Raw genomic sequence first — 22,734 nt, 5'->3', positions numbered from 1 at the left:
AATAAGCACGTTTTTCCCTGATAGTTAATGTCACCCTTACAATAAACCCATGAGGTAGTTGTTTCTATTACCCCCGTTTTAAGAGGAGGGAAACAGAGACTTTGAAGAATGAAAGTGGCCTCTTCCAGAGCAAATAGGGGGTCCGGAGCTCAAGGGGGAACTGTGCAGCCTGTAGGGATAGAGTTCTCCAATGGCGGGCTGGAGTATCTGTAGTCACAGGTCTCTGAGGGGCTGTGGGAAATGGCATGTTGAGCTCCGATGGCCTGAGGGTTGTGGGTGAGGACAGAATTAATAAGCCTTAAGGCTGAAGTTGTCCTAGGAAATCTGTGGGCATTTTAGGGATCTCTGGGTCTGTCTTTGGAATCTGCTGGCAGGCATGGAGTGTTGGCTAGACTGTGGGGAGCGGAGGAGGGGGCTGGAGACTCTGGGTGACACCCTACAGGGCTGAGTCTGGGATCTTTCAAGAGGACATGATTTTCAGGCATCTGGTGAAGTCTGGGTGATAGGGTGGAGTGCGGGGCTGATTACATAGGCCCTGTAAGGGAGTGGGGACATCATGGGTGTGGAACACCAGTGTTGAGGGGTGCAGGTTCTGTGGGAGAGGGTGTCTGCTAGGCCATAGGACCTGGAAGGAGCCCTGTTTCTAGTGATGCTTAAGCTTCTGGGAGTTCAGAAAACGCCCTTCGTTTGATTTCCCTCCACTATGGCAAGTGTTGGGGTTGTGGCATCCTGCTCAAGCAGGCGATAGAGCAGGGCCGTGGTAACAAGCCTCACATAGGCCTGCCCATAGCCACTTGACATAGCCCCAAACATGGACATACGTCATGGTTATGTCACACCTTAGGGCTGAGAGACTCAAAGCAAAGCCACACATAACAGCCCCAGCCATACGACACACTCAAGGCTTAGACATGGGGAACCACTTGGCCCACCTTTTGGAACATGCAGTGTGCAGGACCCTCACACAATGCACAGGACAGATGGGGGCACCGGGAGCCCACCATATACACGTAGCCCCAGTCAGACCAGCAGAAGGTGTCACAACCCCATGTCTGCCTTCCCACCCGTGTTGGTCCGGCCACTTCACTTCTTGGGATTTCTTGGCTAGGTTCCCTGAGCAGGGCCTCAGTGACCTCTATCTCTGGAGCCATGACCTGTGGCCTTGTGGTCTGGTGGTCTCTGATCTTGGGATTTGGGCACCTGGATCTTTCTTCCCGGAAGTATTCTAAGGATCCTCCAAGGATGATCTACCTGGAGAAGATGACTTGAGAGGCATGGTCACCATCCCCAGGTTTCTAAGTACCCTCCAGGTGGGTGGCAGGCTGGATGGGTGCTCTATGGTCCTGAAGTGTAGAACTAGGATTTTTGAGAGGAAGGAGTGGGAAGCCAGAATTTGGCTTGACATGAGACTTGTGTGACAAAACCCTCCACAAGGGAGTGCCTGCCTCAGGTGCTGACTGCCACCAGGGGTTCTGGTAGAGGTCAGTCATCTTGGGTGTTGTCAGGGACCCATCAAAGTGACCTTAAAGGGCCCTGATGTTGGGACTTCATTCCTTCAGGCAAAGGGGAACATGAGAATCCCCTTGGGGGCCAGGCCACTGAGCACAACAAGTGCCTCGTGCTTCTGTTCTCTCACATATACACGCACCAGCGCCCACACCAAGGCTAAGGCTGGTGTTGGGGACTACCCCAGCCTTGGCCCTACTCCCCCCTGCTCTCTCCACTCTCTGGGACTTCACCAAATCTCATCCTAGAACCCTGGTATCTGGACTGCCAGACCCATTCTATAGCAATCAGACACGTTGGCACAGAGCTGGGGGCTAGAACGACTTAAATTTTCTAGCACCCGGGGGGACAAAACTGCTCTGCCATGTCCCCTCCCACCTCTAGGAAACCTTTGATCCTTCAGGTACCTCAGGTAAGGTGCCTTGTGAGAGTAGGGACTGGGTATCCCCAGCAGGTTAGACTTCTCAGGGGAGGGACCTGCGCCTCGCCTGACCATATCATATCTGACCCATTCTCTGAACTCAGAAGGCTCCTAAAAAGAGGAAATGCGATAGGCCTAAGGAACTCTCTGGAAACCCCAGGCCTGACCAGGAGAAATGGGTAAAAATGTATGGGTGCCGATGGAGGAAATGGTGACAAGGAATTTGCTGGAAGCGGGAATATATGGGATCTCTGTAGAAGGAGCCTCACGGTCAGAGGCAGCACGGGTAGGAGGGGACCACGGGGCACAGACCGACAACCCTGTCCCTCCCCCACGAAACAAGATACCAGTCAGCGAGGCTCTGGGGGCTGCTTTTATGGGGGCGACTTGACAGAGGGCATGGTCCGTACAAAACCGGGAACAATACATACATATATATATTATATACAGAGACGCAGTCCTGCGGGGGGGCGGGGCGGGGGCGGTGCCGGTTGGAGAAACCGGAAGCGCCCCGCGGCCCCGCCCACTCCATCTGCCGGGGCGAAGAAGTGCGTAGGTCTGGGCACTGAGACAGCCAGCTCTTTCAGGGGGTAGGGGCACGTCTGGGGGCAAGGGGTGGGGGGTGGGGGGCGAGAAATACTGATCGATGGCGTGGTCTATTTACAGGGGTCGAGAAGCCCAAACGGATGTGATGGGGGTTGTCTGTTTTTAAAAAATGAACAAAAATCCAGTCTGGGGCAGGGGCATGAGGAAGAGGCAGAATGAGAGGTGGATCCTGAAAAGGGGAGGGGACCTGGGGGTGGGGGTGGGGGTGGGTCTCACCTCCCTTGGTCCAATCCCCAATTTGGGGTTAGAGTGGGGAAACGGAGTGGATTTCACTTAGAAAGCAGGCTGCCAGCAGGGCAGCCCTGGTCTCCAAAAAGATGAGTAGTAGTAAAATTTTGCCCTCCGGTCAAAACATTGGAAAACTGTGGGCGTGGGTGGAGCGAGGCGGAATTTGCGATGTTAGTACAAGGCTTCCAGGTGTGGCCCTGGGCAGGGCAGGGCCTGGCTCTCTGGTGGGTGGGTGGGAAATGTTTGCCTTGCCTAAGCTGCAGCCAGGCCCCCTAAACTGACCTCTCCTCCCCGGCATTCCCAGGCTCGGCCAGGAAACTCGGAGCCCAGAGAGGCCACAGAACAGTTCCAGGAGGAGGTTATGGCTATTTGGCACCTGGGGGTCGGGAGGCACAAGGAAAAATTGAGGGCTGCTGCCCCAGGGAAGGGGGAGCTGGGGACCAGGTGTCCTGGACTCTCCCCTTTTCCCGAAGGATGCATGAGAAATCAGTGCAGGCCCAGTCCCAGCCTCCAGGCTCCAGGGTGGACTCTGTCCCTCCTGGGAGGAGGGACCAGGATGGGAGGAGGAGGTGTGGAGGCAACCCCTCCCAGCAGGAGGGTCAGAATGCAACAGAGACAGCACAATGATGGGGGATGGGGAAAGGGGCCAAGAAGGTAGAATCTCAAGTCAAGAGGCCCAGGGGCCACGTAGGAGCCCCGTGGGCAGGGAGCAGCCTCCAGGTGGTGAGATGCTGGGAGAGCCCCCAGCCCCATTCCAGTCCAGAGACAAAGGCTGGAGGTTGTAAAGTCTGGCAGTATGGTCTGCAGGTCCTTGTGTCCATCCACCACCCAGGCCAAACCCTCGGCATCCCTGGGCCTCCGTGCCTCAGCCCCGCAGGGCGAGCAGGAGGCCGTTCTTCCAGCCACCTCTGTCTGCCCAGGCCCTCTGGTCCCTGAAGCTGGGGGAGGTGGGGCGGAGGGTGGGGGAGTCGGGGCACCTGTCCCCAGGCTGGTAGGGGGCGGGGTGAAGTATTGAGGACAGGGGAGGGAGGACAATGGGAGGGGATTAATTATTGTCCCGTCAAGGAGTGATTCCTGTTAAGTAGAGTTGGAATTCCTCAGTGATTGCAGGTTCCCTTCCAGTTCTGAGATCTGGCAAACAAAAGGGAGAGGGGTCAGGCCTGATACCAGGCACAGGCCCTGCCCCTCTGCCCACCCTGGTGGTGGCAGGACCCCGAGCCAGCAACACGACTCTCTCTGTCTCCCTCCAGGATCTACAGGGAGCCTGAGAGGAGGGGTCTACCTGCTGTCCCCTCCCCCAGCGCACCCCTGGGCCTACCTTGTCCAGGAGCTTGTCCATTTCCTCCTTCCTAGCCAGCTCTGACTCTTCCAGAACCCGGCGCTGTGCGGTCTCCTTTTTCAGGAACTCGATCTCCCTAGGGGTCAGCAGGGGGCAGCCCATGGGTGAGGGTGTGTGGTCTGACTGCCATCCAAGGAGTCTCAGGGCCCTCAGCCCTGTCCTTAGCCCCACCTGAGCAGCTCTCGCTCTCTCTCTCTCTCCCCCTGTTCTTAGGTCGGGAGGCCCCAGGTCTTTCCAAAGCTTCTGGGGCCTGTGCTGGCCCCGGTGGCCAGTCATCCTGGGCTCAGGCACCCTCACCAGGGCGCCCTCCAACTTCTGTGCTCTTTGCCTCTCTACTCAGGTGGCGGTGGGGAGGTTCTACCACCAGAGGCCTCTCTCAGTCCACCCTGGGCCAGGACCTGCCCCCCACCCCCACCCCCTGCTCCTAGTGCCCCGGCCACGTACTTCTGCTGGTAGTCTTTGATGAGGCGTTTGGCCTTGCTGTACTTGCGCTCCAGGGCCTGGTACTGGGCCTGGGTCTCCCGCAGGTGCTCGTCCACAGCCTGGCACAGGCTCTGGGCCTCCCCCCAGTAGCCCTCCAGCTTCTCCATGCGCTCCTTGTTCTCCTCCACGCTCTGCTCCAGCTGGGCCTTCTCCACCCGCCACCGCCCCTTCTCCTGCTCCAGGCTCTGTAGCTGAGGAAGGAGCAGCCATGGATTGGCGCGGGCCAGAGGCAGCCGAGGAGCGCCCCCATCCTGGCCCCGGGGCCAGTCTCTGGAGGATGCCTGCAGGTGTGGAGCCCGCTGCCCCCCAACTAGTAACTCTCCTTGGCCCAGCCTGAGAACCAGAGCCTGGAGTGGGGAGAGGCGGAGCTCAGCCTCAGAGCCCCCAACCAGGGCCCCTGCGCCGTGCATGCGCCTCGCGGGCCAGAGGCCCGGGTCAGTCACTGACCAGCTCTATGACCTGCGGCAAGGCAACTTCTGTCTTAAGCCTCCGGCCTCCCATCTGTGAAATGGGACTGCTTCCTGCCTTGCCAAGCTCACAGGGCCACAGGAAGAGGGTAGGTGTAAAAGAGCAGGGCAGGTGAGGGTTGCCATCGCCCTCTGTCCCCTCCACAGCTCTGGCCCTGCTGACCAGTCCCTGCTTCAGTGGCTTCCTGAACAATCCCGGCTCCTCTGCCACCTTGTCTCCCGCTTCTCACAGTCACCCCACCCGCACAAATCTAGTCCTCCTTTCCGCGGTCTCACTGCCACTCCAGCGCTCAGCCTCAAGCCCCTGCCTCCCCCTCCAGCCTTGCTGGTGGCAAACGCCACCTGCTGTCCGTACCCCAGCCGCATGGGCCTTCTTGGAGATCCTCAGACTTGCCACGTTCCCTCTTGCCACAGGGCCCTCGCCCGTGCCGTTCCCTCTGCCTAGAATGCCCCCCCGCCACCTCCTCTCCCCCTTGCCCCATTATCTCCCCCTAGCTGACTCGTCGGCTCTCTGCTCAGTGTGTCACTTCCCCAGAGAAGTCTCCTGTGATTCCCTCCAACAGCTCTGCCCCCCACACCCACCCCCCCCTACACACACTCGGGCTGGATCAGGTTCCCCTGCTCTAGGTGCTCGGCACCCCTGTACTCTCCTCCTACAGAGCCCCGTGTCAGTTGGTAAGGACACAGACGTCACTGTGCACAAGGGCAGGCATCAAATCTGCTTCTGCCCACCACGGGGACCGGAACAGTGCTGGGCACTTAGAAGGTGCCTTATAGGCTTTTACAGATTGAAAGCACGAACAGACCTTTGACTCGCTTTCATGCTCTGCATGGGGTGTGGCCCATCAACTCCACCTCAGAAATGCAGCCCCAACCCGTCCTTCCTATCCATATCCTCTGCCGGCACTCTGGGCAGCCCTGGTCACCACGCCCCCAAGGACACCACCAGGGCCTCTAATTGGCTTGCCAGCCTGCAACATCAGCCCCTCTGCGAGAATGCATGTGTCCTGTGACCCTCTTCCCGAGGGAGGGTCGTGCCTCTGTGTCTCGGCAGACGGATGCCGAGGGTGTACCTATGCAGGCTGACGCACCTGCGTATACGGTCACGTGAAGCCCGAGTCCAGTGTCTCGATGTCCACACCGAGTGGGCGTCCCTAGAGATCTCGGTGAGTGACCCCACTCCCCCTGCCATGCTCTTACCTTCCTTTTTAGCTGCTGGATCTCTGCCTCAGTCACAGCGTGCTTGATCTGGAGCTGTGGGGGCAGAGAGGCAGACGCTCAGCTCCGGCTGGAGTTGGCCGTGCTGTTGGGAGGGATAATGGCCTGCCTTTGCCCGCCACCAGCCCAGGGACCGCCCCCCCCCCCTTCCCACCTCCTTGAACTTGTGCACCAGCTTCTCGGGCTCCATGTCCACGGGGGACAAGGCGTCCTCGTTTTCCGCCAGCTCGAACACCTCGATGGCCATCTCGCCCCCTGGGAACGTGGGGCTCAGCTCCTCATCCTCGTCGGTGGCATATTCTCCTGTCTGCGAAGGGAGAGAGGCGACTGCACACCCTGTCCACCCCGGCCTCCCTCAGCTCTGATGAGCGGGGCTTAGACTGGCAACGGTCTGCCCAAGTCAGACTGGGGAGCTACCCGGGGGTGTGGTTCATGCCTCCCCCATCAGACTGGGGCTACGCCAGTGGGCGTGGTTTGCGTCTGCCCCCAGCAGCCTGGGGAGTCCCCTGAAGGCCCAGGTAGTTCCCCTGTAAGACTGGGACCCCTGAAGAAACAGCCTGTGCTTTTCCCTTCATGCCACGGGTCCCCTGAGGTCTGGAACCCCTTCTCCTTCCTTAGATTAGGTCCCCTGAGGGTAGAGGCTATGTATGCCTTCCCCTCAGAGTAGGGACTCTTTGAGGGAACTGTGTTTTCCTTGTAGGAGCAGGAAGGGTCTCTGAAGACAGAAAGTGTGACCCCTTCCAGAAGACTAAGTGTTCTTTGAAGGAAGGGTCTGCATGTCCTCCCTCAGTCTGGGGACTCCCCCAGGATAGGGACTGGTGTACACCCGCCTTCTTCACAAGGCCTGGGAAAGCAGGGACAGAGGATGGTTGTAATGCTCCATCCAGCCACCAGGGGGCGATGATGCCACCGGCCGGGCCGGCAGTCCCTACCTCCTCGTCGTCCTCCCCGTACTGGGCGTATCTCTGCTCCATCATCTCCCGCTGCCATCGCTCCTGTTCCAGGGTCTGCTGAATTAGCTGGGCCACCTCACTCTGCTCGCCTGGCCGCTCCCGGCCAATCATAAATCTGCAGGGGCACTAGCGTCATGCCTTCGCCTCTGTCTTCGACTGGGTGATGCCACCATCCTCCCCGCTGGCGCACCACCTCCGCCCCCGGACCCTCCCAAGGGAGGTGAAATGAGAGGGTTGAGTCCAGAGGCCGTGGAGTGTTAATAATGAATGGGGGAGCTGGGGGCCCTTCTTGGGTTTCCTTCCCCAGAGAGGCAGAAGGCCCGCTAACCCTCCCGGCCAGTTTTGGGGGAGGGGTGATGTCAGCCAAACCCCCTGCTGGGCTGCAGGGGACAGGAGTTCAGAAGCCGCCTGGGCAGGGCGCTCTTCCTCCACCACCGGGGGAGAAATCGGGCCCTGACCCATCCCAGCAGCCCTCTTCCCCACTCCCCTGCCCTGGGGCTGTGGGGGTGTGCCTTGTGTGAGCTCCAAGCCCCCAAGCTTCAGGAAGGGGCGGGACGATGGCGAGTGGAGATTGGGATGGAGAGGAAGTAGTGGAACTTCCAGGCACCAGCCCCTCCTCTCCGTGGCCACCCACATCCTGTTTCTGTCCACCACCCTTTCCTGGGGGCAGTGCCCCTCTTGGAGGGGGCAGGGAGTGGTCCCCGAATGTTATGCCAGAGAGGGACGTAAGGAGCTCCTAGCCCAGCTCCCTTCACCGACAGGCCCGGGGAGGAGAGTCGGCCAGGATTACACAGTGGGTGAGAGAGAAGGATGCGGTAGGTGCCCGGTGGGGGAGACTCCCAATTTGGATGGCATTCTCCCTGCACATCTTGGTTCTTTGGTGAGTTAGTCACGGACAAGCAGGGGAAGAATAAGTCCAAGAGGCCAGTTTGGAGGTGCAGCGGGCCATGGGCCTTGAAGTCTGTGCGGGTGGCCAGCAGTACTCAGGGGCTTGGGAGAGGACGGCAGGTGTAGGGTAGGGATACGGGCACAGCAATTCCTCCGGGGAGGGAGGCTATGAAAGCTCCTCTGTGTGGTGAGCCGCCCAGTGGCTCGGTCGGTCGGTTAATCATCTGACTCTTGGAGTCGGCTCAGGTCACGATCTCAGGGTCCGTGAGTTCGAGCCCTGCGTCGGGCTCTGCACGGACACGGCAGAGCCTGCTTGGGATTCTTTCTCTCTGTCCCTCCCCCGCTTGCTCTCTCGCTCTCAAAATAAATAAAAATAAACTTTAATTCAAAAAAAAAAAAAAAATAACGGGGGCTGCCCAGACCTTACCTGGGTACGGCCAGGTGGGCTGAGTGCCGGGATGAGGGCCAAACCTCCTGTCCGCTCCCACCCCACCCCCACCCAGCCCCCCCTGCTCTGGGCCCTTACCGCACTCGACCCTTGGTGTTCCGGAGCACGGAGGCTGCAAAGCTCTGGGTCACTCCCACCAGACTCGTGCCATCCACCTCCACAAGGAGATCATTCACTTGGATCCTGGGAGAGGCCACACTGGTCAGCGGGGGTCACCGGGGAACCGGAGCTGAGGTAGAGGCGGTCCCCCTCCCATCCGAAACTCGAGGCTCAGTCCCCGCTGGGCCCTGGTACTTTGTCTACTTGGATAAAACGCATGAGGCCAGAGCATCCCGTATCGCCCCAGACTCACCAGCGGGCAGGGAGACCCGGGCAGGCAAAGCAGACACGGGCACGCAGGACCAGGAGTGGTGGCAGGCACATGTCCTGCGACAATCACACCCCTGTCCCTCCTCCGTCACACCCGACAGAGCGGGTATAGAGCATCCAGAGTTCGTTACCACCATGGACGCCGGCGGGGGCCCGAAGCACAGGCGACACACGGTCCGCTTCTAAGTCCACGTCTACAGACCCGGGTCTGCCGAGTGGCTCCCAAATGCCCGGGACCCATGTAGCGGAGCAAACTGCGGCGCTCACGTGCTGGCCCGTAGGCTCACGGCACCCTCATACGGGGACACAGCCCCCACCACGTTCTCGGTGTGGCACGAGGGGCCCTGCTTCTTGGCACAAGGAGAGAGACCAGGGTGTCCGGCCCAGCCTGCCGAGGGGGACGAAGGGACTGGCGGGACCCTTGGCCACCTCCTTCCTCCACTCCCACCTCCCTGCAAGCTCCAGGCCTTCTCCCCGGCCTCCTATGCGGAAATGGAGGAAATGGCCTATTGTGAAGAGCTCACCCCCGCACGCCCCAGGTGTGGCCACACTCTCAACGTGGGCGCACACTTCCCACATCACCACCACCAGGGAAGGCTCTGGAAATTCAAATGAGGGGGTAAGGGAAAGGGCGGAGGCCGTCACCTTCCTTTTGTCTGCCCCCCGAGCCCCCAGGGCCACAGCAGGCAGCAGCACCCTGAATGAGGCAACCCAAGTTCCAGCAACATGACCCCAAGTCACCCGGCCCTCACAGGGACACCCATTCACCTCTGTCACACCGAGGGGGTCCGGGTTGGGAGGTACCACCACAAGGCACCCCTGATTATCAACCTCCAACTTCCGACAACCCCAGGGACGCCCTAAAGCCCGTCCCACTTCCCCCCTGCGATACACACACACAGTGGAGGGGCCCACAGTGGGGTCACTGGGCCGCCTGGGGCTCCAGGAGGCCCTCCCTGAACCTTCTGACCCCTCCAGCCTCAGACGCCAAGCAGAGCACCCATGCGCACACATGCACACGCACGCACACAAGGAGCGTCTCCCCTCCAGGCACGGCCCACCAGTCTTTCTAGCCACACCACGCACCTGGATCCCCCTTGCTTGCTATGCTCCCGCCACACCCGCCTGCTTTCAGTCCCCTTCCTGGAACCTGCCGCACATTCTACTCCCTCAGCCTGGCTAACTCCTGCTCATCCTTCAGGTCTCAGCTCCAACGTCACTTCCTCCAGGAAGCCTTCCCTGCGAGCCAGAGAGAACAAGTCCTCCTTTTGATGCCTTCGTGGCACCCCTGTGCTACTTTTCCCGTGGTTTCTGTGCGTCCACTTGGATGCCCGTCTGCCTCAACATACCACATGCTTCTTGAGGGCAAGGCCCTCATCACTGACTCCCCAGGGCTGGCTCCAGCCCCGCCCACAGAGCCAGAGACTCGGTATTTGCTAAGTGAAAATCAAAAAGCTCAGAGGTCTCCGCCAGGAACACAACCTCCACGCCTGTGCTCTCCCTACCGCAGCCCAACACACACCGAAAGCCGGGACGTGCGATGCCTCCGCGCAGCCCCCCTCCAAAGAATGTAAGTGCCTTGAGGGCAGGGGTCCCATCAGTTGTGTTCGGCGCTGTACCCCCTGGACCAGCACCGAGCACGGTAAGGCTCCAGGAATACCTGAGCCCCACACAGACAGTGGCCCGCCCGGCGGCTGGCAGCCAGTGGGGGAGGGGGAGGCGGTACCTGCCGTCCCGATGGGCTGCACCACCCTCGGTCACGGTCTTCACGAAGATGCCCAGCTTCTCCAGGCCCATGTCCGCCCCGGCCCCCATACCGATGATGCTGATGCCCAGGCCCTCAGAGTCTGTGGAGCAAAAAGTCGTGAGAGGCTGGTGTTGGGAGGTGGGGGTGGGGTGAGGCGTTCCAGCCAGGGCTTGCAGGGGGACAGAGAGAAAGAGATGTCCCCCCCACCCCAATCTCCAACCTCACCCCAGGGCACAGCCCGACCTCGAGCAGCAGGCCCCGCACTCAGGGGATGTCCGCAACTGGGGAAGGGACACCGTTCTCTCCCCTCTCTTTGTCAAGCCAACCAGGAGGCTCGTGGGTCACTCCCTGCTCTGTGCTCTCCACCCCCAAGAACCACTGGGCAGCAGGGCAGGCCGAGGGTGGCCCGGGGGGTGGGCCAGAGACGACTCTGCACGCAGATGAGGGGTGCAGAGGGATGGGCGCAGCTGCCCCCCCTCCTGTCTCACGGGCCTCTGACATCCAAACTCTTATCTTCCCCCACAAACAGGCTCTTCCCGTCTGCCACTCCCTCCTGGGGCCTGGGAGTCACCTGGATTCCTCCCTCCCCCATCACGGCCTCAGCCCGGGCCAAATAGCCTCCAGATCCTGCAGATTCTGCCTCGCAAGGATCTCTCCAGTGCACCCACTTCCCACACAGCCATCGTCTGGTCCACACCACTGTGGTCTCTCCCCATCCACTTATGACCCTTCTCCCCACAGCACAGCCTGCGGTGGTCTTTCTAAAATACCTTTCCCATGCCCTGCCACGGTTTCCCGGTCCATCCACGGGGACCACCTGTCCTCCACGTGGTCTATGAGGCCCCACATACCCCCCTTGCCCTCGTGATCAAAATCTAGCCGAGTCTCTCTTTTCTCTTTCCCGCAACCTCTCCTGAGTTCCACCCCCCCCCCCCCACCTCCACCTTCAGAACTCAATGCAAGCATTCCTTCCTCGGGGACCCCACTGACCTGAGCCTACATGCTGTTACGGCGGCCCCTCCCATCCCTGCCCAGCACCCATGACAGCCTGTGAGGACACAGTTGGCTGGGAGTGTCCCATCAGTGCTGGCTTCCCACCAGCGCGAGGCCCACACAGAGCCCAGAGCCCAGCCCCCAGCGCCCCCCGGGGACCTGGCAGCTGGGCTGAGTGAGCACAGAGGGGGCAGGACAGGGTCGGTGGTGGGAGCTCTGGCCGCAATGGAGTCCGTGTGGCTGGGGGCGCTGGCAGGGGCCCAGGCAGGGTAGACACCAAAGTCCCCAAGGAAGCACCCCCCCCCACCCCACGCCAGGGCCCAGGGCAGAGCTGGCGCCAGAGGAGAGACCCCCCACCCCCACCCCGCGGCCGTGTCTCACCCTTCTCCAGCTCCACAGGGAACAGCTCCAGCCTCTCTACCCGCTTCTCTAGCTCGTACTCAGCGGAGGCGGCCATGGGATCCACGTCCTCGTTGCGCCGGTCGTAGTCCTCGTTGGAGTAGGTACTGAACACCTGCAGAGGGGCCGCTCGTCAGAGGGCAAGGGCAGAGCTGGTGCGGAGAGGCCGCCAGGGCCGGCTGAGGCCACCCGTTGGCCTGCTCCAGGCCTCCCCCAGCCCCAAGATGACCCCAGCTCGGAGGGAAGGGCCTGCTAGCGCTTCAGTCCACGGGGCGAGAGACAAAGGGATGTCGTCGCCCCATCCACACCGTCACTCTCTCCTACAGCCCCAGCTGGGCATGAGCATGGCTGCTGTGGAAGGAAAGGAAGGGCAACCCTGGAGAAACCGTCAGACTCAGGAAGCCAGGTGTCCAGGTCAGAGGCAGACCAACAGACTGGGGCAGAAAGAGACACAGGAGGACCCAGAGAGCCAGACAGGGGCAGACACAGACGGCGGTGGGAGAGTCCGGGAGAGTCGAAAGAACAGGCTGAGCAGGAGCAGAGGGGAAGCGGAGGAGGGGAGTAAGAATGGAGAAGATCCCGGAGGATGCCAGATGGGGAGAGAGGGGGGAGCAGGTGTGAGACGCAGGAAGAGGGGAGGGAGGAGGAGAGAATGGGACAGAGAGGCACCCAGGACCCCAGGCCCCAGCTGACCTGAACTTGAAGTTGAGGCTGGGGTGGGGGAGGGAGGCAGGCAGGATCACCCCAGCCCCATGGAGAAAGGCCAGCACTCTACTTGAGGTGCCCCTCAGGTGACGGGAGGTAGGGAGGGTGAGGGGAAGAACGCCAGGCCCACGTGGCCTTGCCTGCATGGCCAGGCCTCAGTTTCCCTCCAGAGAAGCAGCTCTGAGGCGTCCCCCTTATTCCCAGTGCACTAGGAGGCCCAGGCCAGAGGCTCGGGGCCCTGGTGACAGCAAGGAGCCCGGGCAGGCAGCAGCCTCTCTGACGTGGTCCACAGTGAGCCCAGCCTGCAGGGAGGCCCCAAGGCCAGCCCTACCTTGTCGGCCCCTGTACCCTCTGCTGTCTCCTTCCTGTGGCTCTCTGTGAGAAGGAGAATTCCGACCCTCCCCCAGAGAACAGAGAAGCTAGGGCAGGGGCTCTGTGGGAGTGCCTAATTCTGGGTCCAGGCGGGGGTACCCCCAGTGGGAGGTTAATGAGCACCATTTGGGGTACCATGACGCGTTCATGCTTCGTTGCCTGCAGCGACAGGTTGGCACCACTTGGAGCTAAGCGGGGGCGAGGAAGGGTGGGAGCAGCTCTATCCGACGGCTGGGCCTGAGGCCTGAGCAGCTGGAGTGGAGCACCGTGTCCCCCGAGGCCCCTGCCGGGGCCCTCTCTCCTCCAGGAGCAGGCCCAGGGGCACCCTGGCGGGCAGTAGACTTGTGTCCCAGCCTTTGTTCGGGCTCGCTCGGTGTCATCCTCCACTCCCCACCGGAGCCTCGCTCCCACGGTGGGGTTTCATAGGATTAGAAGTGCAGCTGGGAGGGGCCTATGTGGTCACTTAACTCACTCCCCTCGATTTCGCTGCATCAGAGAAACTCGAGCTCAGGCCCTTAAAGCTCATCGTCAATTGTGCAGTGGCCCCCTGACATCTGGCCGCTGGCCTCCAAGCCCCCTGGAGGGAGGGGCCACCCAGTCTGCAGATAGAATAAGATGCCAGGTCTGCCGCTAAGGTCACTCGGGTTGGCCAGTGGCCGGGCAGGATGAGACTCCACCCGGTGGGCCCTGGCAGGTGGGTCACCTGTGACTTTGTCCCCGTTGCACTCATGCCCCCGGGGCCTCGCAAATCGGCTTTGGCCCACTTTTGCACGAGTCCCTTGACCCTCACCCCAGGCCCCAGGCCCCCTCTCACATTGCCCACCAAGATGTGCCGAGCCTATCAGAAGGCCCAGTCCCCCGCCCCCAACCGAGCATGTGGAATCGGGCTCTCTGTCCTCAGCAGAAGCCTCCGTAGAGGCAACAACCGGGTCATCGGTAGGACACAAGACCCTCCAATCAGTGTCAGTGCAGAGTGGGGGCAGGGAAAGGGGAAAAACAGGGACCCACTGCCCAGGGTGGGGAGGAGGAAATCCCCAGCAAGGTCAAAAGTCACACATACCAAGGCAGCGCCACAGACCACTGGCTCCCACACTCCTGCGAGCGACGGTCACCAGGGAGTCGGGAAACACTGCTCCAAATCACGCGCTATTTTTTACCCAAAAATCAGGGTAACGTGTCAAATATAGACAGTCAGAGGCCCAGGACTGAAAAACCAAACTCCACCTCTGAAGGGATCAGGCCACTCAGAGAACTGGTTGGGGATGGGAGGGTCCTGACTCCCTCCGTGGTCCCCACCTCCTCCTCGGGTCCCAAGAAACACCATAATCTTCCTTCCAGACCATCCAGGATCCTGTCGCCCTCAGGAGGGGGAGGGCTGGGAAAGGACACGTAAGGTCGCAGCCCCAGATGGGGGAGGGATGGCGTGGCTGGAGTGGCACCTTTCAGGCCTCCGCTGGGGTGGGAGCGGGGAGGTGGGAGAGGGGCAGCCGTCGTTAGGAGGGGTGGGAGGGAACCTGGGCAGCTTCAGTGTCCAAGAGCAGTTATGGAAACTTCAAGCAAACAGATGAGGGTTTGGCAGGGGAGGGGTAAAGGCAGGGTCCAGGCCTAGGAGAGTCCAGGGGCCCGGACACCCCCCTGCAGCAGACCTGGTGCTGGGCACAGCTGAGCCTGGGGTGGTGAGAAAGGGCCATCTAGACTGGATGTGCTAGCCAAGATTGGAGGGTGGCAGGAAGTGGGGGGTGGTGACCTGGGACTCTTAATTCTTCCCAGGGATGTCCCCCTACCCAGACCCCGTCGGCACTGTTCTGAGGAGCTCAGGGCACTGGCACAAGCCACAAATCAATCACCAAGAGCGATGGTGGGGAAGTGGGGGGGTGGACTGAGACCCCCAAAAGGGGCAGCTCCCATCCCTCTTTTAGGGCACCCAAAGAATGTGGCAAGAGCACTGGGAGTTTGCCAAGGCCATGAGAGTCTGTCCTACTGAGCAGCCAAGAGCAAAGGCATGTGGGCAGCTGCCAGGCATCCTGGGGGCTTTCCCAGCCCCGCCCCCTCTCTTCGTGCCTAGTCCAAGGCCCAGCCCCCTCATGGGCCAGGCAAGGTGCCTGCTCCCTGTGGAGCCCAACACCTCCACCTCCCCAGATGGCCCAGCACCGACCCCAGGAAACAGGGCCCCAGCGCCAGGCCTTTCCCCCACCCCCAGTCACATGGGCCCGGCCCAGCTCACCCTCATAGACCTGCTTCCCTCTTTCACTTCTGCAAACTTGGGGTGGGGGCTACAGACAGGATGAAGGGCTGCGGTCCCCTACACCTTCGTTTTAGGAAGTTCTTGGCTCCTCCCTCCTCTATAGGGGAAAAGTGGGGGTGGGGAGGGGGGTGTTTCTAAGCTCCCCCCACCTCTCCCGCCCAGAGTGGAGTAAGGACCGATGTGGGGAGGGTCTCCTGAGGACACACACACACACGCACACCTCCCCACCACCCAAGTCCCAGCCTCAGGCAGCCTCCGGAGGAAGCGTGTCTGGGAGAGGAAGGGAAAGCAGGTGTCCCAGGATGCGGGTGCGGCGGAGCCTGGGCGAGGTAGCAGGCAGAGGAACCTGAGGGCAGGTCGGGGCAGGCCGCCCTGTCTCAGGCCTGAAAATCGTGCCCCTCTGACAAACAGCTGGAACTCCCCCACGCCCCCCTCAGGGTGGTAACTTCTGGGAAGGGGGCTGGGTGGCAGGGGCTGACTCAGCCTGCCAAACCCGGCTTGGCGAGGCGGGGGCGACGGCGTGCACGTGGCAGGGGCGGCGCGGGGGCGGGAGGGGGGCTCACTTACTTGGATGGGCGCCGTGCTGAAATGGATCTTCCGGCTCGGGGCCGGGTCCTCTTCTTCCGAGAGCCCCGGGATCTCCACGCACCCCGACTCGGGCTCGTAAGGGGGCTCCCCATCCTCCTCGTCTTCTTCGTCGTCCTCCTCCAGGGCACTGCCCCCAGAGTCCTCCCCCAGCCCACTGTAGGCGCTCACGTCCACCAAGTCTGCCTCCGAGAAGTCCTCCTTCTTGGACTCATCCGCCTCCTCGGGGGCCACGTCCGGGGCCCGGCCGTTGCCCACCCCTCTTTCAGGCGCAGCCACGGTCGCCGCGGCCTCCTCCGGGGCCGCCTGGGCCTTCTTCTGCTCCTCGGGCGCGGGGCTGGCTGTGGTTGCCAAGGTGCTGCCATTCTCCAGGGCCGCGTGGACCGTCACCTCCGCCTGAATCACCTCCCCGGGCGCCGCCTCGGCCTCCGACTCCCCGCTCTCCTCCACCTCCACGGGCTTAATCTTGCGCACCTCCCGGGGCTTGGGGGGCGGCCGGGCAGGGGCCACTCGGTGCTGCGGAGGCTGCTGCCCTCCAGGGCCGCGTTCCTTCTCGGCCGGTGCATCCCCCGACGGGGCGGGCGGCGGCGGCGGCGGCGGCTGCTGGAACACCCGGGACCGCTTACTGACCAGCTTCGAGTTGACCTGGGGAACCCCGGCGGCCGCGGCCCTGGGGAGCCCGGGCCCACGGTGGAGGCCGGTCCTCGAGTCGGCCTTCTCGAAAACGGCGCTGAGCTGGCTGACCGTCGGCGACACGGCGTCGGCGTCCAGCTTGTCCAGCGCCTCGGTGCTGCCGTTGAAGCGCACCACGACGTCCAGCTTCCGGTCCTGCAGGCCGGCGCGCTCCTGCCTCAGCAGCCGCCGCGCCACGGCCTCCTTGTCGCCGCCCGCGGCCGCCGGGACGCTCCGTTCGAACAGCTTCCGCGTCTCCTGCAGCCGGGACGGCGGGTGCGGCGGCGGCGCGGGCTGCGCCGAGGGCGCGGGCTTGGAGTCGAAGCGGCTCACGCGCTCCGACACGCTGGTGCCCAGCTTGAGCAGGGCGCTGTGGTCCACGTTCTCGTTCAGGCTGCTGGCCCGCGGCAGCGACAGGCGCACGCCGCGCTCGGGCGCCCGCGGGGCCTCGGTGGGGCCCGCGCCGCCGCCCGCCTCGCCCGGCGGCCCCGCCGTCGTGCCCATCTGCAGGAACATACTTTTGATGCGGTGGACGTTGGAGCCATATTTCTTGTGGTGGGCCGCCTTGGGTGCCTCGTCGGGCCCGGGCGCGTCCGGCGGCTTCAGCGCCTGGATGCCCGCCTCGTAGGCGCTGCGGTGCGGGGAGGCGCTCCGGAGGGGACCCCCGGGCCCCCGCGGCTCCGTCTTCATCATGGTGGGGGGAGACGGGGGCGCATCCCCTCGCTTCCCGCTCCCCCCCTCCAACAGGCGGCTGGCCAAGTCGGGACCACCGCCCCCCTCCCCCCCGAGAAAAGAAACCCCGGAAGGCCTTTTTTAGGCTCCCCCCAAACCAAGCTGCCAAAAACAGTTAACCCCGCTTGAAGAAAAAAAAAAAAAAAGGAAAAAAAAAATCTCCGAGCGCCCTGTGTGGGTCGCCTCCCCCAATCCAGCTGCCACAGACAGCCAGCCCCTCTTTCAAAGCCCGAGAGAGCGGCCTGCTACGGTCGCCCCCACCCAAATTAGAAAAGCGGCGGCCGGGGCCGGTGGGACCGCGCGCCCTGCCCGCGAAGCAGCGGCGGAGGCGCCGGCTCACATCGTCCGAGGCGGTGTCAGCGGGGCTGGCAGCCCGGGCGTCCCCCACCCCGGCCGGGGGCCTCGGCTCTCGGGGGGCCCGGCACCCCGGCGCCCATGGCTGCTCGGCCGGCCCGGGCCGCTCCGCCGCCGCGCCACCCTCCCTCCCTCCCTCCCCCCCGCGCCCCGAGCCTCGGTCTTTCTCTGGCTCTGCCCGAGCGGCGGCTGCCCGAGACCGAGCGGCTGCCCTTCTCGCCGCCGCCGCTGGGGGACTGGCACCTCTGGGTCCTAAAGGGATCGGATTTCCGGGGCCGGAGTCTGTGAGCCCTCCCCTTCCCCTCCTCCCGAACGTATCCCCTCCCCTGCCGGTCCCTCGCCGACCGCCTGACGCTGACCCCAGTTCTCGGCCTGTCCTCTCCGGTCCTTCCATCCCAACCTCTGATTGCGGCTTAGCACGACCCTCAGAAGCACAACCCCACCAAATATTGGGTGCGGGGAGGCAAACCAGCCCCAGTGGTCTCTGTGCGGTCCCCTCTCCATTCCAAACGTGAGGGGAGATTAGTGGGGCGGGGCAAAGGATCCTTCATGGTATTTGGAGTTCCCCAGTATGGTTCAAGACCATCAGCATCAAAATCTATGGGCACTTAAATTTTTTCTTTTTTTTAAATTCAGATTTCTGGGCCCTCCTCCAAACTTTGTGAAACAGAATCTCAGAGGCCGGCGCAGGAATCTGCATTTTCACAAATTCTCGTGTAGAACCGTTTGCGCTCTCTCAGGTGTGAAAGCTGGGTCCAGTGTTGCTGGCTTTGTGGTGGAGGAGGAAAGGAGAAAGGAAATGGTCCTCATGGCCCAGGTGGCAGCCCAAAGCTGGCCTTTGCCCTTTGGAAGTCTGAAAGGGGTGTCAGCCTGCCCAGCACCCAGGCTGCAAGAGAGGGGGCGGAATCCGTGTCTTCAAGCCCCTGCTAGGGCACTCTTGCCTCTCAAACAAGAAGGAGTTTGGGAGGAGGAATTCTGGAGGCCTGGGGCCAAAGTTTCAGCAGTGAGAGGTCTAGCTTGGGTCTCTGATCTAAAGGATCCTGGCCACTGTGTGCAAGTGTGTGTTAGGGAGGCAGGGAGAAAGATGGTAGTGATCTGCACATCCCCTGTCCCGGCAACCCAGAAAGTTGTTCTGATGCTCTCCCCAACCCCACATATACAACAAGGAGCCTGGGTTGCCCTTTACGCATCCCCAGCTGCCAGGGCTGGGAGTAAATGTCCACCCAATAGACCATGACAGGTCCAGATGCGCTGCCTCACTCCACAGATCCCAGAAAATGCTGAACAGTGTGGACCCTAGGACCCAGGGAACGACTCAGGCACAAAGCCTCCCCCCACTCCCAGCTGCTTCCTGCATCTAAGGCCTTCCTGCGGTCTCTGCCTCCTCCCCCGCCCTCTTCTCTTCCATCCTCTTCCTCTTCTTCCCAATCTCCCACTCTCTCTCCAGCTCGCCTAGAAGGGCTGTTGTAGGGGATCCTCCCACCCCTCCACTGTAGGGGTGTGTGTGGGTTTTGCGGGGATATAAGCCGGTTAACACGTGCAAAGAAGCATGGGGGATGGGGTGTGGGAAGCTGCCTGGGAATCCTGAATATTGGGACAGGGAGGGGCCAGGAACCACAGGACTGGATCCAGAGGCTAAGGGAGAGGGAAGATTTGGGCTCCAAGCAGGAACCGGAAATGAACCCAGACCTCAGGCTTTCCAGGGACACCTGCCTCCTTTGCCCAGCTGCCCGGGGTTGCTTTCTGCCCTTTCCCCCCCTCCTCCCCCTCCCCTGCCCCCCCCCCCCCCCCGCCGGCAATTTTACACTTTGGGATGGGACAGGCTGAAGAAACCATCCTCAATTTCCCCTCCCTCCTAGCCCTTTTTAGAAGACCTCTTTAAAGAACAAGCTTTGGGACTTGGGTTTCCAAGTTCCAGTCTGGAGCTGGAATCCCGCCTCCCCTCGAAGGTCCCCCGACCCCTCTGTAGAAGTTGGGTGAGACAGAAATCTCACCTAGCTGAGGGGATGGAAGTTTGGACAGTGTCCCCAGAAACTCTTGTGTGGACTGGAGGAGGGCGCAGGCCCCTGGGTGTTCTGCCCAGAATCTCCCACACCCTTTGGTGAGTCATCTTAACTGGTCCCAGCCCAAGGGGTCTGGGCCCACGCTTCTGGCCAGGTGGGGAAGTTGGCTTCTAAGGGTGGGAGGAGGAGCTGAGAACCAGCAGTCAGGACCAGTGACCCTAGGACCCCCAACACCTCCAGCAGCAGCAGCATGGGGGGCAAACTGGATTACCGAGGTGCTTGGATCTCCCTGTCCTGAGACTTCCAAGGGTGAAACCCTTTTAAGTGCTTTGGGATGCAGGCGGGTGGAGTCAGCCCAGAGCTTGGAAGCCTGAGGCTAATGAGCGGGATTATTATTTCATGGGCTCCTGGTTAGCTCAGCGACACCCCCAGCCAGAATTCCCGAAGAAGCTTTTAAGGAGCAGTAAATGCTTTACCATCACTCCTTCCCTGGGGTCAGGCACCAAGCCGGCTGGCCTGTGAGATTAGGCTAGACCGGTGGGGAATGGGGTATAATCTCTTCCATCCCCCTCCCTGCCTGTCTGGAGCAGTAATCCCCCCTGCAGTGAGGGTACTTTTGGAAGGGTTACCATCCAAATGGAAAGATTTAAACCTAATTTCCATCCTGTCACCGTGAATCCTCACCTCTCTCCTTCGGATCAGCACCCCACACCCCAGGGTAATTTAATCATTCTTTCTGTAGTCCTGTGTGGAGAAGGCCTTGATGGCCAAGTTGTCTTGTGGTCTTTAAGTGGAAGTTCGGCTCAGGTCATGATCTCGCTGGTTCATGAGCTCGAGCCCCATGTCGGGCTCTGTGCTGACACCTCAGAGCCTGGAGCCTGCTTCGTTGTCTGTGTCTCCCACTCTCTGCCTCTGCCCCCCCCCCCCAAAAAATAAATAAACATTACCAAAAAAATGTTTATAAATGGAAGTTCCTTCTTCACCTTGCGCTGGAAGAGAGGGTGAGGCGGTTCCCAAAGCTGACCCAGGAGCTAGGCTGTCAGAGATCAAATCGGGGCTCTTTCACTTGCTAACTGTGTGACCTTGGGAAAGTCACTCGGTGTCTCTGCTCTGAGAAGATAAACAGAATAAAGTAGCTGGAACACAGAAAGTAGGGTATGTGGGGAAGGAGATGCCTTTCCGGGTTCTTGATCAAAAGGCTGGGGGCTTCTACAGGGAGAGATCATCTGCCCTTGACCCTTCTGAGAGAGCCCCTCCCCATTTTCCACCTAGCCCCAGATCTGATGAGGGCCCCCTGAGACTGTTCCTCGAGGCTGGCCAGTTTTAAACACCAGGTGTCACGGGTGATGAAGGCAAGGAGATCTGTGATAAGTCCCAAGCCCTCAGTGCCCTGGGCTCAGGCCTGGGCTGGGCGCCAAGGCTGACTTCTCTTCCCAGCCCTGGGGCCTTGAGACTCAGCCTGTGAACGTTGTGTTTCTGTGGCCACAGTCATCTGAGCAGAGGCCGACCTAGACCCTGCCCTTCAACCATTTTGTGGGGAGCCAGTAGTCCCCGCCCCAATCACTCCCGTTCATTTGTCCTCCTCTGCCAGGGGCTCCAGCAGATAGGAAGATGCTGGGAAAGGCGTGTGTGTTCTCACATAACATAAATCCAGGATGTCGGTGCTGCTGGGGGGGGAGGGGGGGGCTTTAGTGGCCCTTGGTTGACCGCTTCCCAGGGGAGTGAGAAGGACTGAGACACAGGCAGAGGGAAGTGACTTACCCGGTTTTAGAGGAAAGACTAGGCTGTGGTTCAAAAGGTCTGAACTGAATCATAGCTTCGTGCACTTGCTGGGTGACCCGGGGTTAGTCATTTTCCCTCCCTAAGCCTAATTTCCTCAGAAAGCTCAATTTGTATGTCTGAGTGAGTCTCCTGAGCACAGGGGACCCTGGGGCTCCCCCACTCTCTGTGGAGCCAGGCAGAACAGGGGCTCTGAAGCCAGACTGTCTTTGTTCCCAACCTGCCACTTGCCAGTTAAGGGATTTTAGCAAATTTCTTTATCTGTAAACTGGAGAAAACATAGCAACCTCAGAGTGTTAACGATTAAATGAGTTCTGTGAGTGCTTTATGCATTTAGAACAGCTCCTGGCACAGAGTAGGAGCTTGGTAAGTCTCCTGTTGTTGCCTGCATGTGCATCTGAACATGTATGGAGGTGTGTGCACATGTGTGGCCAAAATTGGGCGTCCACGTTGGCATCTCCGTGTGGGTCTTTTTTTTTTTTTTTTTTAACATTTTATTTATTTTTGAGACAGGGAGAGACAGAGCATGAACAGGGGAGGGTCAGAGAGAGGGAGACACAGAATCGGAAACAGGCTCCAGGCTCTGAGCTGTCAGCACAGAGCCCGACATGGGGCTCGAACTCACGGACCGAGAGATCATGACCTGAGCTGAAGTCGGCCGCTTAACCGACTGAGCCACCCAGGCGCCCCAGCCGTGCGGGTCTTTATGAAGCTTCCAGCCTCTTGTTTCCTTCTAAGCTGTATTTTTTTAAATTAATTTTTGTAATGTCCATTTATTTTTGAGAGAGCGAGAGAGAGGGAGACAGAGAAAGCAGAGAAGGGGGAAAGGGAGAGAGAGAACCCCCAGCAGACTCCACGCTCAGCCCAGCGCCTGATGCAAGGCTTGATGCTGAAACCGTGAGTTCATGACCTGAGCCAAAATTAAGAGTCGGACGCTCAACCTACTGAGCCACCAGGGCGCCCCTCCTTCTGAGGTCTATTGTGTGGACTTCTGAAATATAAACGCCCCCTGCCTGAAGGTCCTCCGGATCTTTTGGGGTCATCCCTGAAGTGAAAGTGACCTCCCTTCTCCACTTCCCAAAGGGTTTTTCATTCCTGCTGTTGATGCCTCAAGAGTCCCCCATTGCCTAAGCAAGGACAGGGGTCCTTTGGGGCCCACCGGTGGAAGGAGAGTCAGTGTGTGTGTGTGTGTGTGTGTGTGTGTGTGTGTGTGTGTGTGTTG

At 60.8% G+C, this 22,734-nt stretch overlaps 1 protein-coding gene across 1 annotated transcript; it reads right to left on the bottom strand.

Moving 5' to 3' along the window:
• Positions 1 to 2,287: 2,287 nt before the first annotated feature.
• On the bottom strand, positions 2,288 to 17,867 carry PPP1R9B (protein phosphatase 1 regulatory subunit 9B). Its single transcript, XM_060646355.3, has 10 exons — positions 15,955 to 17,867; positions 12,048 to 12,180; positions 10,653 to 10,773; positions 8,636 to 8,740; positions 7,201 to 7,336; positions 6,423 to 6,575; positions 6,251 to 6,304; positions 4,545 to 4,774; positions 4,080 to 4,176; positions 2,288 to 3,892 (listed from the first exon to the last, which is right to left on the bottom strand). Exons 1-10 carry the CDS (start codon positions 17,335 to 17,337, stop codon positions 3,839 to 3,841), a joined length of 2,466 nt encoding a protein of 821 aa, XP_060502338.1. The 5' UTR covers positions 17,338 to 17,867; the 3' UTR covers positions 2,288 to 3,838.
• Positions 17,868 to 22,734: the final 4,867 nt, after the last annotated feature.

Source organism: Panthera onca, chromosome E1 (assembly GCF_046562875.1).
Source record: "Panthera onca isolate mPanOnc1 chromosome E1, mPanOnc1 haplotype 2, whole genome shotgun sequence".
Lineage (NCBI taxonomy): Eukaryota > Metazoa > Chordata > Mammalia > Carnivora > Felidae > Panthera > Panthera onca.
The sequence above is the reverse complement of the archived record's forward strand: the minus strand, read 5'-3'. Positions and strand labels throughout refer to the sequence as shown.